At 44.1% G+C, this 17,045-nt stretch overlaps 1 protein-coding gene across 1 annotated transcript; it reads right to left on the reverse strand.

Annotated features, from left to right (window-relative positions):
- Window positions 1-225: 225 nt before the first annotated feature.
- On the reverse strand, window positions 226-16,884 carry LOC138670196 (DNA-directed RNA polymerase II subunit RPB11-a). The gene is made up of 4 exons (XM_069757314.1): window positions 16,759-16,884; window positions 10,431-10,520; window positions 9,467-9,641; window positions 226-386 (listed from the first exon to the last, which is right to left on the reverse strand). The coding sequence occupies exons 1-4, from the start codon at window positions 16,809-16,811 to the stop codon at window positions 351-353; spliced, it is 354 nt and encodes a 117-aa protein (XP_069613415.1). The 5' UTR covers window positions 16,812-16,884; the 3' UTR covers window positions 226-350.
- Between the last annotated feature and the right edge of the window lie 161 nt (window positions 16,885-17,045).

A 17,045-nucleotide genomic window follows, 5' to 3' on the forward strand; every position in this document is an offset into this window, starting at 1 on the left:
GAAGAAGGTAGGAACAGAATAATTCAGAGATACTACCAATACATATGGGCAGAGTCACCTAGGAAAAGGCCTTGACACCACCGCTCTGCAGTGGACAAATAATCATAGTGATGAGTGGTTGATATTAAAATACAGAAGTACAGGTTGTAGCTGCAGCCAGAAAGTGTGACCTAATTATGAGCCAACTCTTTAATAAAAAAAATTGGAAGTAAAACTCAAACAAAATAAAGCTTATTTTTTTTAATTAAATTAACTTAAACAAAACACCACACACAAACACTGTTCACAGTTCCCCACAGAACAGAGAAATGTTGAAGCTGCAACAAGTTATAGCAAGAAAGTCTCCAGATTCATTCAATTCCCTCTTGTTTATCCTTAATGGCTACCTGCAGAAATAGACATGGCAAAGTATGAGTAATTTCATAAAACAATTAAACTAGTTCATGGAGTAGGCAGCGTAGCCATGCATGACTGGAACCCACTTAACTACAACCAATACTGTCAATTTCCACATTTCAAGTTACCAATTATCAGCGCATTCATAACTGAATACAATGGAGGGGATGCAGGGGTGCATTCGTGCACTTGTATTCGTGTATTTTTATTCAAAGTACTTTTTTTTCTAAGTACTCGGCAGTTATAACATGGCAGAATATAATCAAGCATCTCTTCTCTCTTCATACAGGTAAACAGATCATTCATTCTCTGAGCTGAAATATCCTGCATGTCTATTGCTCCAGTCCCTGACAGCAAGCAGCTTGAATGGTAAACAGATCATTCATTCTCTGAGCTGAAATATCCTGCATGTCTATTGCTCCAGTCCCTGACAGCAAGCAGCTTGAATGGTAAACAGATCATTCATTCTCTGAGCTGAAATATCCTGCATGTCTATTGCTCCAGTCCCTGACAGCAAGCAGCTTGAATGGTAAACAGATCATTCATTCTCTGAGCTGAAATATCCTGCATGTCTATTGCTCCAGTCCCTGACAGCAAGCAGCTTGAATGGTAAACAGATCATTCATTCTCTGAGCTGAAATATCCTGCATGTCTATTGCTCCAGTCCCTGACAGCAAGCAGCTTGAATGGTAAACAGATCATTCATTCTCTGAGCTGAAATATCCTGCATGTCTATTGCTCCAGTCCCTGACAGCAAGCAGCTTGAATGGTAAACAGATCATTCATTCTCTGAGCTGAAATATCCTGCATGTCTATTGCTCCAGTCCCTGACAGCAAGCAGCTTGAATGGTAAACAGATCATTCATTCTCTGAGCTGAAATATCCTGCATGTCTATTGCTCCAGTCCCTGACAGCAAGCAGCTTGAATGGTAAACAGATCATTCATTCTCTGAGCTGAAATATCCTGCATGTCTATTGCTCCAGTCCCTGACAGCAAGCAGCTTGAATGGTAAACAGATCATTCATTCTCTGAGCTGAAATATCCTGCATGTCTATTGCTCCAGTCCCTGACAGCAAGCAGCTTGAATGGTAAACAGATCATTCATTCTCTGAGCTGAAATATCCTGCATGTCTATTGCTCCAGTCCCTGACAGCAAGCAGCTTGAATGGTAAACAGATCATTCATTCTCTGAGCTGAAATATCCTGCATGTCTATTGCTCCAGTCCCTGACAGCAAGCAGCTTGAATGGTAAACAGATCATTCATTCTCTGAGCTGAAATATCCTGCATGTCTATTGCTCCAGTCCCTGACAGCAAGCAGCTTGAATGGTAAACAGATCATTCATTCTCTGAGCTGAAATATCCTGCATGTCTATTGCTCCAGTCCCTGACAGCAAGCAGCTTGAATGGTAAACAGATCATTCATTCTCTGAGCTGAAATATCCTGCATGTCTATTGCTCCAGTCCCTGACAGCAAGCAGCTTGAATGGTAAACAGATCATTCATTCTCTGAGCTGAAATATCCTGCATGTCTATTGCTCCAGTCCCTGACAGCAAGCAGCTTGAATGGTAAACAGATCATTCATTCTCTGAGCTGAAATATCCTGCATGTCTATTGCTCCAGTCCCTGACAGCAAGCAGCTTGAATGGTAAACAGATCATTCATTCTCTGAGCTGAAATATCCTGCATGTCTATTGCTCCAGTCCCTGACAGCAAGCAGCTTGAATGGTAAACAGATCATTCATTCTCTGAGCTGAAATATCCTGCATGTCTATTGCTCCAGTCCCTGACAGCAAGCAGCTTGAATGGTAAACAGATCATTCATTCTCTGAGCTGAAATATCCTGCATGTCTATTGCTCCAGTCCCTGACAGCAAGCAGCTTGAATGGTATCTGAGTCATTCCATCTTCGGCATTGAATCCTGCATATATCTATATATATTAGTCATCCTATTATGCATTTTTTGTGTTTATAGATATTTAATCTGACTTTGCATGTCCTTACTCAGCGAGATCACATAACTGTTTCAAAGTGGTCTATGATCCATGTAGACCTGGACATTTGTTTATCTGATCACTACATTTATTGTGTCCTGTTGTCTCAACTGAGTTTGATTGATTGCTAACGAGCTTTAACACAAAAAAAAAAAAAAAAAAATAGGAAGATCTAAGGGCTAGCCTTCTATAAATGTAGACTTAGCTTGGGGAAGCATTCATGCAGGGGTGCATTCGTGCACTTGTATTCGTGTATTTTTATTCAAAGTACTTTTTTTTTCTAAGTACTCGGCAGTTATAACATGGCAGTTAGACAGGGCAGGACACAGGTAAGACAATCTAAATCTATTCCCTATTCACTTGAAACAACACAAATACTCACCATATTTATTTGCATATTCTATATCCTGGCTGCTGCATTCACTCACATTCACCGCCCTTGCATTAACTCTCTACACTCCATCCATATCGGCCCCTCTGTCCTTGCCTCTCCTATGTATAGCACTCATGCTCTGTTCACATTGCTTAGCAGCGCAGATCCATTCAGTCCCACCATCCAACACAAGAGACGCTCTCACAAATCACTTAACCATCTGCTCACTCTTTCGATCCTCCTCCTCCTAGTTGCTGGAGACATCTCTCCAAACCCCGGCCCCCCATGTTATAGCCAGTCAAACCTCCCAATTGCTACACCCAGAAACCCCTCTAACCTTATTAATATTCCCTGCATGCCTTCTGTCTCTTTGAATTGTGCCCTTTGGAATTCTCGCTCTGTGTGTAATAAACTCTCCTTCATCCATGACTTCTTCCTTTCTAATTCTCTTAATCTCCTGGCTCTTACTGAAACCTGGATCCAGCAGTCAGACACCACCGCTGCTGCTGCTCTTTCATATGGTGCACTACACTTTTCTCATACCCCAAGATCGGACAACAGAGCAGGTGGAGGCGTTGGTCTGCTCCTTTCACCAAAATGTACTTTCCAAGTTATCCCCCAAGTACCCTCACTTGTCTTCCCTTCCTTTGAGGTCCATGTGGTCAGACTCTACGTCCCCTTCTCCATGCGAGTGGTGGTGGTGTATCGTCCTCCCGGCCCCTCTCATCAGTTCCTGGATCACTTTGCCACCTGGCTTCCACACTTTCTTTCCTGTGACACCCCCACCCTTATCATGGGTGATTTCAACATCCCTATTGCCTCTCCCCTCTCCCCATCTGCTTCTCACCTTTTGGCTCTAACCTCCTCTTTCGGCCTCTCGCAGCATACTAACTCGCCAACACATGAAGATGGAAACTCCCTTGACTTGGTCTTCTCCCGGCTTTGCTCAGTGGATGATTTCACAAACTCCCCTCTCCCACTCTCTGACCACCACCTTCTTTCATTCTCTATCAAGAACTGCCATCCCGCTCAGGTCACCCCCACTTTCCACACTTATAGAAACATACAGGCCATTAACACCCAGGAACTTGTGAAGAACTTGCAGTCCTCATTGGCCCCAATCTCCTCCATCTCATGTCCTGATTCTGCTCTGAAGCATTACAATGAAACCCTGCAAAGTGCCCTGGATGAAGCTGCTCCTCCTATACATAAAACAACTCGGCACAGACGGCAACAACCGTGGCACACGCTGCAAACACGTTTCCTGCAGCGGTGCTCCAGGTGCGCAGAACGTCTGTGGAGAAAATCTAATCTACCCGAAGATTTCATCCATTATAAGTTCATGCTAAAGACATACAATTCTGCCCTTCACCTCTCCAAACAAACCTACTTCAACACCCTCATCACCTCCCTGTCCAATAACCCTAAACGTCTCTTTGACACGTTCCAGTCCCTACTCAACCCAAGAGCGCAGGCCCCAACCACGGATCTCCGTGCTGACAATCTGGCCAATTACTTCAAAGAAAAAATTGACCATATTCGACAGGAAATCATCTCCCAATCTCTTCATACCATGCACTGTCCTCCCTCCCCCACTGCATCTAGTTCACTCTCTGACTTTGAACCAGTTACAGAAGAAGAAGTAAGCAGGCTCCTTGCATCTTCTCGCCCGACCACTTGCACCAGTGACCCCATTCCGTCACATTTCCTCCAGTCCCTTTCCCCGGCTGTCACCTCTCACCTAACAAAAATATTCAACCTTTCCCTCACTTCCGGTATTTTTCCCTCCTCATTTAAGCATGCCATCATACATCCATTACTTAAAAAACCATCCCTCGACCAAAACTGTGCCGCTAATTATAGACCTGTCTCTAATCTTCCCTTCATCTCTAAACTCCTCGAACGCCTGGTCCACTCCCGTCTTACCCGCTATCTCTCAGATAACTCTCTTCTCGACCCTCTTCAATCTGGTTTCCGCTCTTTACACTCTACTGAAACTGCCCTCACTAAAGTCTCTAATGACCTACTAACAGCTAAATCTAATGGTCACTACTCCATGCTAATTCTCTTGGATCTCTCTGCAGCATTTGATACTGTGGATCATCAGCTCCTCCTCACTATGCTCCGCTCCATCGGCCTCAAGGACACCGTTCTCTCCTGGTTCTCCTCCTATCTCTCTGACCGATCCTTCACTGTATGTTTCGCTGGTTCCTCCTCCTCTCACCTTCCCCTTACTGTTGGGGTTCCTCAAGGATCAGTCCTAGGCCCCCTCCTCTTCTCTTTGTATACTGCCCCTATTGGACAAACAATCAGTAGATTTGGCTTCCAGTACCATCTCTATGCTGACGACACCCAACTATACACTTCTTCTCCTGATCTCACGCCTGCCTTATTAGAAAACACCAGTGATTGTCTTACCGCTGTCTCTAGCATCATGTCCTCCCTCTATCTGAAACTAAACCTGTCAAAAACTGAACTCCTCGTGTTTTCTCCCTCTACTAACCTACCTTTGCCTGACATTGCCATCTCCGTTTGCGGTTCCACCATTACTCCAAAGCAACATGCCCGCTGCCTTGGGGTCATCCTTGATTCTGACCTTTCATTCACCCCCCACATCCGATCACTGGCTCGCTCTTCTTACCTGCATCTCAAAAACATTTCTAGAATTCGCCCTTTTCTTACTTTCGACTCTGCAAAAACTCTTACTGTTTCACTTATTCATTCTCGTCTGGACTATTGTAACTCTCTACTAATCGGCCTCCCTCTTACCAAACTCTCCCCGCTCCAATCTGTCCTGAATGCTGCTGCCAGGATCATATTCCTCACCAACCGTTACACCGATGCCTCTACCTTGTGCCAGTCATTACACTGGTTACCCATCCACTCAAGAATCCAGTACAAAACTACTACCCTCATCCACAAAGCACTCCATGGCTCAGCACCACCCTACATCTCCTCTCTGGTCTCAGTCTACCACCCTACCCGTGCCCTCCGCTCCGCTGATGACCTCAGGTTAGCATCCTCAATAATCAGAACCTCCCACTCCCGTCTCCAAGACTTTACACGTGCTGCGCCGATTCTTTGGAATGCACTACCTAGGATAATACGATTAATCCCCAATCCCCACAGTTTTAAGCGTGCCCTAAAAACTCATTTGTTCAGACTGGCCTACCGCCTCAATGCATTAACCTAACGATCCCTGTGTGGCCTATATTAAAAAAAAAAAAAAAAATTAATTAACTGGTTCATGCAGCTTTACATGAACACCCAAGCCTTACACTATGGCTGGTCCGAATAACTATAGCAATTGTTACCATCCACCTCTCGTGTCTCCCCTTTTCCTCATAGTATGTAAGCTTACGAGCAGGGCCCTCACTCCTCTTGGTATCTGTTTTGAACTGTATTTCTGTTATGCTGTAATGCCTATTGTATGTACAAGTCCCCTCTATAATTTGTAAAGCGCTGCGGAATATGTTGGCGCTATATAAATAAAAATTATTATTATTATTATTATTATTTATCAAGCTAAATGTGCCAAACATCTTTCCTGACTTACACCATATACCACTTTCTGTACCTTGCCCTCCAACAGACATTATCTAGTTAAAGAGGGATATGGTGAACTAGAGAGTGTATTGTCTAATGCGTAACGTGCCAAAAATGAGAATTTCTAGTGCAAAGCTAACCAATGTGTTTAACCTCTTTCCGACATTGGGCATAATAGTACGCCGATGTCAGATGTCCTCCCTTTGATGTGGGCTCTGGCGATGAGCCCACATCTTTCCGGGACATGTCAGCTGTTTTGAACAGCTGACACGTGCCCGCAATAGCCGCGGGTGGAATCGCGATCCAGTTAAATGCCGCTGTCAAACTGACAGCATCATTTAAATAGTTTGTCAGGGCCGGCTTGCTGTGAGCTCCACCCAATGGTTGGCACTCATAGCAAGTGAGTAAATCTGCAATATAGAGGCGATCTAAACATTGCCTCTATATAGTAGAGCCGATCGGGTTGTGTCAGCTTCTAGTCTCCCATGTTTTTAACCCCTTCACCCCCGGAGCTTTTTCTGTTTTTTCATTTCGTTTTTCGCTCCCCTCCTTCCCAGAGCCATAACTTTTTTAATTTTCCGTCAATATGGCCATGTGAGGGCTTATTTTTTGCGGGACGAGATGTACTTTTGAACGATACCATTGGTTTTACCATGCCATGTAATAGAAAACGGGAAAAAAATTCCAAGTGTGAAGAAATTGCAAAAAAAGTGCAATATCACACTTGTTTTTTGTTTGGCTTTTTTGCTAGGTTCACCAAATGCTAACACTGACCAGACATTATGATTCTCCAGGTCATTACGAGTTCATAGACACCTAACATATCTAGGTTATTTTTTTTCTAAGTGGTGAAAAAAAATTCCAAAGTTTGCTAAAAAAAAAGAAAAAAAAAATTGCGCGATTTTACGATACCCGTAGCGTCTCCAATTTTCGTGATCTGGGGTCAGGTGAAGGCTTATTTTTTGCGTGCCGAGATGACGTTTTTAATAACACCATTTTGGTGTAGATACGTTCTTTTGACCGCCCGTTATTGCATTTTAATGCAATGTCGCGGCGACCAAAAAAACGTAATTTTGGCGTTTTGATTTTTTTTCTCGCTACGCCATTTAGCGGTCAGGTTAATCCTTTGTTTTTATTGATAGATCGGGCGATTCTGAAAGCGGCAAAACCAAATGTGTATGTTTGATTTTTCTTTTTAATTGTTTTATTTTGATTGGGGCGAAAGGGGGGTGATTTGAACTTTTATATATTTTTTTTATATTTTTAAACACTTTTTTTTTTTTTTTTTTAATTTTGGCATGCTTCAATAGCCTCTATAGGAGGCTAGAAGCATGCACTACACGATCGCCTCTGCTACATAGAGGTGAAGTACAGATCACCTCTATGTAGCAGAAATGCAGGTGTACTTTGAACGCCGACCACAGGGTGGCGATCAAAGCAATCGGCCATCAACAACCATAGAGGTCTCAAGGAGACCTCTGGTTGTTATGGCAATGCACCGCTGACCCCCGTTCATGTGACGGGGGTCAGCGGTGCGAGCAGCTCCGGCCACGCGGCCGGGAGCGCTAGTTAAATGCCGCTGTCAGCGCTTGACGGCGGCATTTAACTAGTTAATGGGCGTGGGCGGATCGCGATTCCACTCGCGCTCATTGCGCGCACATGTCAGCTGTACAAAACTTCCTTATAATGGGAAAGTAGCCTGACACATCTAAATACTAACTATGCCTAAATCAGGACATGTGTAGATATGTGGATCAATGTATACTGGCATTTTGATCAGAGATTTTTGCATTTTTTAGTTATGGTAATGGTTATGGTAATCCGATAAGTTTTCTTTCTCTCTGAAGAGACAATTTGCATATTTCCCAGAGGAGCATTGCGGCTTTAAGTCTCCTCACCTCGACATGCTTATCATGTCACTCTCCACAAGGAGAAACGATACTTCTTGGATCCCGGTCAGACGCCTCTCAATCAGCCAAACCAGATCTCCACTTTGCACTGATGAGGGGCAGTACTCCAAAACACAGTGTCTGCAAATTGAGATTCTGGTTTGGCTATTATCCTAAGTCATGTGACAAGGCTCGTTAAAGGGTCGACATTGACTGTTAGGGTACCGTCACACTAAGCGACGCTGCAGCGATACCGACAACGATGTCGATCGCTGCAGCGTCGCTGTTTGGTCGCTGGAGAGCTGTCACACAGACAGCTCTCCAGCGACCAACGATCCTGAAGTCCCCGGGTAACCAGGGTAAACATCGGGTTACTAAGCGCAGGCCGCGCTTAGTAACCCGATGTTTACCCTGGTTACCGTTGTAAATGTAAAAAAAACAAACACTACATACTTACCTTCCCGGTGTCTGGTCAGGTCCCTCGCCTTCAGCTTCCAGCACTGACTGAGCGCCGGCCGTAAAGTACAGCGGTGACGTCACCGCTGTGCTCTGCTTTACGGCTGGCCGGCGCTCACCAGTCAGTGCGGGAAGCTGACGGCGGGGGACATGACCAGACACCGGGAATGTAAGTATGTAGTGTTTGTTTTTTAACATTTACAACGGTAACCAGGGTAAACATCGGGTTACTAAGCGCGGCCCTGCGCTTAGTAACCCGATGTTTACCCTGGTTACCAGTGACGACATCGCTGAATCGGCGTCACACACGCCGATTCAGCGATGTCAGCGGGAGATCCAGCGACAAAATAAAGTGCTGGACTTTCCCCAGCGACCAACGATCTCCCAGCAGGGGCCTGATCGTTGGTTGCTGTCACACATAACGATTTAGTTAACGATATCGTTGCTACGTCACAAAAAGCAACGATATCGTTAACGATATCGTTATGTGTGACGGTACCCTTAGGATTGCTACTTCCAATAGGTGGCACTAGAGTTTTAGTCTTCTTCCTCTCTGAAGAGACAATTTGCTTTAGTTATGGTAAAAATGTGAGTGAGATTTTTGGAACCACATGCTACCTATTTTTTCTTTTCCTTGCGGAATTGCACTCAAGTGTTTCATTCAAATCTGAAGCATGCTAATTCTTTAAGTGTTTTACAACATTGTTTGCCCATTCAAATTCATAGTGAAAAAACGCAGTAAAAATGAATCAAATGCACATGTATTGCTGTAAAAAAAACAAAAAAAATATTCTAGCACATCAGTACTTACTCTAAATCTTTCTTCCAACAGAGACAACTCACTAATCAAGTCTGTAATAGCGTTAGTAAATGCTTCCTGAGGACTGTATTCAGGCGTTGTCTGAACTCTTATAATAATTTTATGTTCCAGCGGATGTGGTACTTTGTATCCAGCAAAGAGGACCTGGGGATCTTTCAACAGTTGCCTGCAAAATAACAGAAAAGAGCACGCACACTTAATCAAGTTAATACAAATACGGTTTTCTAAGATGGATTTTATATCAGTAGTGCTCTTCAAGTGCCATCACTGATGTACTAGAAGCAATGACACGGGCTAAGTATCGTATATTAAAAATGTCTCGAGATCCTATCTTCTGGAGCACCCACACCCCTGCCTTTCTCCTTGATGAAGAAACTGTGTGCTCCTGATGACAGAGTTTGGGCCAGCAGCGTTACTGAGCCCTAGCACAAACTGCACAGAGATACTGAAGATGGCCTGTAAGCTTCACAATCAGATGTAAAATATAGAATTTAAAAGCCCTCCATTCTTGAAAATGGAAACATATTTTACTAAGAGGCAAGTTACAAAGTTGCTTGTTTTTACAAGTTCTTTGCCATTTTATCCATTTAATATGATGAGACAACCCCACGCAACCTAAATCAGAGCAGTGGACACCCAAAATAACCATTGGCTCATTTCACCTTGTGTAGGCCACAGGAGTTCCCTTTCAGCAGCTGCCAATGGAACATACTGTACATCATTGTACCTTATTTTATACTGCACAGAAAGGTATAATTCACTATGCTTTTCTATGAAGAGGAAAGCGATGAGCAGTACATGCCTACAGTGGCATACATCGGAGACTTCCATTGGACATATTGGGGAATCACTCCAACTAATACCTTCGGCATAAATTTGGAATGCAAAATAGCCTTAAATATACAAGTAGTTTTCATCAGATTATTTTTGTATAGCAGCATGAATTAAGACTTACGATTTAATTATATTTCCAATTGTGTGGTCCTCCTTGTTTATGGTAAACAGACAGGCATTAGGCACTTTTGTGTCCTTCGTAATTGTTATCCTACACAAAAAATAAACAGCTTTAAAATTTATTGGCATTTTATCACATATACAAAAATGTAATCAGATTGTCATACTATAAGCAATGGAGTGATTGGGATATCTACTATATAATTGTCTAAGGGTCACTTCCGTCTTTCTGTCTGTCCTTCTGCTTGTCACGGATATTCATTGGTCGCGGCCTCTGTCTGTCATGGAATCAAAGTGGCTGATTGGTCGTGGCAAAACGCCCACGACCATTGCCACGACCAATCAGCGACGGGCGCAGTCCGGCGGCAACATGGCCGCTCCTTCCTCCCCACAGTCAGTGCCCGCTCCATACTCCCCTCCAGTCAGCGCTCACACAGGGTAAATGGCAGCGCTAATGGACCGCGTTATGCCACGGTGTAACGTACTCCATTAACCCTGTGTGACCAACTTTTTTACTATTGATGCTGCCTATGCGGCTTTAATAGTTAAAAGATCTAATGTTAAAAATAATAAAAAATCATCATATACTCACATTCCGGAGCCTTTCCCGCTCCTCGCGACACTCCGGTGACCGGTCCATGCAAGCGGCAGGTTCTGGTGGCAAAGATGGTATGCGACAAGGACCTGCCATGACGTCACGGTCATGTGACCGCGACGACATCACAGGTCCTGCGCCCATACCAACCCTGGGACCGGAAGCTGCCGCGTGCACCACACGCAGGACCAGGACTTCAATGGAGGGTGAGTATATGTTTATTTTAAGTCTGTATACTACATGGCTCTGTGCGGTATACTCCATCGCTGGGCAATATACTGCGTGGGCTGGGCAATATACTACGTGGGCTGGGCAATATACTACGTGGGCTGGGCAATATACTACGTGGGCTGGGCAATATACTACGTGGGCTGGGCAATATACTACGTGGGCTGGGCAATATACTATGTGGGCCGGGCAATATACTACGTGGCTGGGCAATATACTACGTGGGCTGGGCAATATACTACGTGGCTGGGCAATATACTACGTGGGCTGGGCAATATACTACGTGGGCTGGGCAATATACTACGTGGGCTGGGCAATATACTACGTGGGCTGGGCAATATACTACGTGGGCTGGGCAATATACTACGTGGGCTGGGCAATATACTACGTGGGCTGGGCAATATACTATGTGGGCCGGGCAATATACTACGTGGCTGGGCAATATACTACGTGGGCTGGGCAATATACTACGTGGCTGGGCAATATACTACGTGGGCTGGGCAATATACTACGTGGGCTGGGCAATATACTACGTGGGCTGGGCAATATACTACGTGGGCTGGGCAATATACTATGTGGGCCGGGCAATATACTATGTGGGCCGCTGGGCAATATACTACGTGGCTGGGCAATATACTACGTGGCTGGGCAATATACTACGTGGCTGGGCAATATACTACGTGGACATGCATATTCTAGAATACCCGATGCGTTAGAATTGGGCCACCATCTAGTCACATATAAAAGACTTGTCTTCTAGGAACATGACATTAAAGCTTGACATTTGTATTAGCCCGAAATGTGTAATAATTTATGTGCACGGACGAGATGGCAAAGAAAAGTATTTTTAAGTTCATTATCTAATGAGTGCCAGATTCATCATTCATTAATAGGAAATATAAACTGCGCATGTCCAAGCTGGGTTTATATGGCTTTTTATTGACTTGACCCTTGATTACATTTACCATTGGGAATATAACTTAAATCTTATATCCAGTGGCCAAAATCTTGCAGTTCTTGCACGAGTTTGCTATACTAGCATCAACTCGAGGCATTTATAGTACATAAAGTTACAGTAAGGGTATGTTCACACGTTCAGGATTTCCATCCTTTTTTTTTCAGGACAGTTTTTTTAAAAAACTGCAGCTCTTGGCAGAAAACGCAGGTCCTTTTTTTGTCCTTTTTTTGATGCGTTTTTTGATGCGTTTTTTTATCCTTTTTTTACTGTGTGTTTCCTAGGAAGCTTTTTAGGGCTAAAATGGCTGAAAATACCCTACCCCTAACCCTACCCCTAACCCTACCCCTACCCCTATTCTAACCTTAGTGAAAAAAAAAAAAAAAAAAAAATTCTTAATTTTTTTATTGTCCCTACCAATGGGGGTGACAAAGTGGGGGGGGGGTGTAATTTACTATTTTTTTATTTTGATCACTGAGATAGGTTATATCTCAGTGATCAAAATGCACTTTGGAGCGAATCTGCCGGCCGGCAGATTCGGCGGGCGCACTGCGCATGCGCCCGCCATTTTGCAAGATGGCGGCGCCCAGGGAGAAGACGGCCGGACGGACACCGGGACGCCGGGTAAGTATAAGGGGGGGAGATTAGGGCACGGGGGGGGGCATCGGAGCACTGGGGGGGGGGGCATCGGAGCACGGGGGGGCGGGATCGGAGCACGGGGGGGCAGCCACACTCCGCCCACGCACTTCCGCCCGCTCCCCCGCACTTCCTGCTGCAGCGGTTCTGCACATCAAATCGCAGTAAAACCCGCAGATATATTTTTGATCTGCGGGTTTTACTGCGATTTTGACCTCACAATGGAGGTCTATGGGTGCAGAACCGCTGCGGTTCAGGAAGAAGAATTGACATGCTCCTTCTTTTTTCCGGGAGCTATTCAGCGCGGCTTTTTTTTTACAATTTCCGGACCATGTGCACAGTGTGTCCTGTTTTCCATAGGGTACAGTGTACTGTACCCTGCATGGAAAACAGCTGCGGAACCGCAGCCGCAAAACCGCCGCGGTTCCGCGGTAAAAAACGCACTGTGTGAACATGGCCTAAATGGCTGCCCACTCTCCCCAGTCCCACAAGCTCGCTGTCTCGGGGTAATACTCGACACTGATCTCTCCTTCAAACCACATATCCAAGCCCTTTCCACTTCCTGCCGCCTTCAACTCAAAAATATTTCACGGATCCGTTCATTCCTCAACCAAAAATCTGCAAAAACCCTAGTTCATGCCCTCATCATCTCCCACCTCGACTACTGTAACCTCCTGCTCTGTGGCCTCCCCTCTAACACTCTCGAACCCCTCCAATCTATTCTAAACTCAGCTGCCAGACTAATCCACCTGTCCCCCCACTATTCCCCGGCCTCTCCCCTCTGTCAATCCCTTCACTGGGTCCCCATTGCCCAGAGACTCCACTACAAAACCCTAACCATGACATACAAAGCCATCCACAACCTGTCTCCTCCATACATCTGTGACCTCGTCTCCCGGTACTTACCTACACGCAACCTCCGATCCTCACAAGATCTCCTACTCTACTCCCCCCTTATCTCCTCTTCCCACAATCACATACAAGATTTCTCTCGCGCATCACCCCTACTCTGGAACCCTCTACCACAACACATCAGACTCTCGCCTACCATCGAAACCTTCAAAAAGAACCTGAAGACCTTCCTCTTACAACAAGCCTACAACCTGCAGTAACCACCGATAGACCAAACCACTGCACGACCAGCTCTATCCTCATCTACTGTATCCTCACTTATCCCTTGTAGATTGTGAGCCCTCACGGGCAGGGTCCTCTATCCTCCTGTACCAGCTGTGACTTGTATTGTTCAAGATTATTGTACCTGTTTTTATTAGGTATACCCCTCCTCACATGTAAAGCGTCATGGAATAAATGGCGCTATAATAAATAATAATAATGTACACAATGTGGAGTTTCTACAGTATCCCAGCAGCAAAATCCGCATGTTACAAACTCAGATATTATGGAGAATTTCACCCTATAACACTGCAAAGGGCAAAGTCCATGATGAATTCAGCAAATGCTGTGAATTTTAAAATAGTCATTGTAGGTCAATTTAAATACAGAAGATGTATGCAACACACGTAGATGACATTTTTAAAATCGGATACATCTCAGGTCCCATCCCTGATACGAACTCAGGAGCGGAGCTTGACATTTTCACAATCAGCATCTGCATTCAACAGCAGAGTGTGGAGCTGAGCTCCTGCTGTGGCCGTTAGTCCCGTAAGTGCTGCTTTTAACCTCTGGCAGCAGCATTTAAAGCTGCTTAAAAAAAAACTGCCATGTCAGGAAGGGGTTAAACAGGACTCATCGCTGGGTCAAAAGTGGCCAGTACTCTAATTTTAGCCCTGCAACTTCCCTGATTTTTTTTATTTTAATCTTTGCCATTGTGAATTTGCTTTTTTGTTTTCCATATATTTGCTGCTAATTCATCAATGGTGACTTTTTAAAAAGCCTCAAACTTTTGGTATAAATGTACTTCATTGGCGTGATTTTATTTTATATACAGGAGAATTTTCAGCGCAAATATTAGACATTTTAATGGAACCTGTGAATGTTTGCTGTGAAAAGCTGCAAAACAGGTAAAAGACAAAAATAAAAACACAGTTACATCGTGTGTCGGCACCGAGGCTCTCGGGACATTATGTCACGCGATCCCTGAGGCCAATCTGTGCTGGCTTCAGTCTCCTCTCCTAGTCACAAACAAGACATCCCAAAGTAGTGAGAACAGCCGCAGCTCTCCCTTCCTCTGGAGGTCAGCTGCATCCTTAGGAGAGTGAAGGCTGCACTGATTGGCTGCAGGGATCATGTGACATAATGTCCCGAGAGTCCCAGTGCCGACAATGCTGGAACGGCTCCTATGGAGAGTAGAAGAGTTATTTAATTAGTGGACAACCCCTTTAACCCCTTAATGACCGCCAATACGTCTTTTAACTGACCTGAGATATAAGAGAATAGCCTCCCCATACAGATGACAATCCAGCATCTGTTGGTTGTGCACTATAGCTGACAACTTGCTGTATCAGCCACGATCAGTATTTGCACCATCTAAATCTGTTTAACCCCTTAGATGCTGCTGTCAATAGTGACTACATCATTATAAATGGTTAACAGAGTGTGGGGGCTTCTTCTTTGTCACAATTGGTGCCCTCAGATCATGACTGTGTAGTCCTGATGTTTGCCATGGCAATTCATGACCAAATAGCGGCCTTAGAGTCTGCCGGCTGTAGTAATCTGTTTAGAAGTTAGAGACATTTAGGTGGTAAAAATACACATTTTCATTTCTGTCATACCACTTTGCATTAATTCCTGTAAAGCACCTGAAGGGTTAATAAACTACCTGACAGCAGTTTTCAATATGTCTAGGGATGCTGTTTTTAAAATGGTATCATGTTTGTGGGTTTCCCAATATATGGGACCCCTAAAGTCACTTCAAACTTGGATAAGTCCCTAAAAAAATAAATTTTGTAAATGTCTTTGAAAAAATGAAAAATTGCTGCTACATTTTTAAACCTCCTAAAATGCTAACAAAATAAAATAACATTTTACAAATGATGCTGATGTAAAGCAGAGATGTGGGAAATGTTATTTATTAATGGTTTGCTGTTGTATGACTATCTGGATTAAAGGGATAATCATTCAAATTTAGAAAATTGCTAATTTTTTAACATTTTTCTCAAATTTTTGATATTTTTTATAAATAAACACAAAAAATGTTGAACAAAATTTACCATTATCATAAAGTATAATGTGTCACGAAAAAACAATCTCAAAATCACTGGGATTTGTTGAAGCGTTGCAGAGTTATTACCACATAAAGTGACACTGGTCAGATTTCAAAAATTTGGCTCCGTCACTAAGGGGTTAAAAGAAAGAAATGAAACATTTGGGCCAATGTTTCCATTTGTTATGGAGTCAAGCAGCACATTTCCGGCAGCATTTCTGCACCTACCCAGTTACTTTTTATTTTCTTTCCCATTTTAATTGCATTTTTTCAGCCAAGTCTTGAGTCTCTTTTTGGTCATGTTGCAAATAAAGCGGCTTTGTTCTGGATACTTCCTGTTACTTCGCTTTGATAAATCTTATTGATAAAGTCATGTACGGGTTAAGTGCCTTTATAGTGCATTTCTGTTGTGGAAACACAATAAAAACCCTCGTTTCTTTTGTACCTGCGGATTTTCCTCATCTCATACAGGTCAATGAGGAAAACCTAAGAATCAAAAGGCATATTAACCGTGAGAATAAGGGACAAGCTGCACTAGAAGGCTCGTCAGGCCAAGGACCAGCAACAAAACGATGGAAATAAACAAAAAATACTGAAGAGGAGGAAAATAACTGGCCCAGTCCTGGAAGGGTTAAAAAGCTGGGAACTTGGCTCCAGTCAAGCTTTTTTTTCCCCAGAACCGAAGGGCAGAGAGTTCCCCGCTTCTGGGGTGAGTGACACATAACGACAGCGCTCACTTTCCGGTAACTCACTTTTTTTCGCCCTCAAACAGTAGGAACGACTCAAAGGCCGGCGGCGCGTTCATCTTGGTGCCAAGCGCTTGTTTCCCTCCTCGCTAGGGACGTCCACAGCACGGCGCACCGCTTCATACGTCACCGGAGCGCGGTGACGTCACGTCCGGTTTTACCATAGCGTCTATGAGGCAGCCATTTTTGTGAAGCCCTTCCTATTACAACGCAATAGGAAGACTCCAGCGACACAGACACTATAGTGTGCTACTAGAAGTTTATTGTATTTGCGTGCTGGCATTACAGTGTAA

This window comes from Ranitomeya imitator, chromosome 3 (assembly GCF_032444005.1).
Source record: "Ranitomeya imitator isolate aRanImi1 chromosome 3, aRanImi1.pri, whole genome shotgun sequence".
NCBI lineage: Eukaryota > Metazoa > Chordata > Amphibia > Anura > Dendrobatidae > Ranitomeya > Ranitomeya imitator.

Excerpts from the sequence above, each read along its gene's own strand:
- LOC138670196 (XM_069757314.1), bottom strand. The coding sequence starts at position 16,811 with ATGAACGCGCCGCCGGCCTTTGAGTCGTTCCTACTGTTTGAGGGCGAA. Across the intron at positions 10,521-16,758 it reads CTGTTTGAGGGCGAAAAAAA|GATAACAATTACGAAGGACA; the intron begins GTGAGTTACCGG and ends TTTTTTGTGTAG. Across the intron at positions 9,642-10,430 it reads ATTGGAAATATAATTAAATC|GCAACTGTTGAAAGATCCCC; the intron begins GTAAGTCTTAAT and ends GTTATTTTGCAG.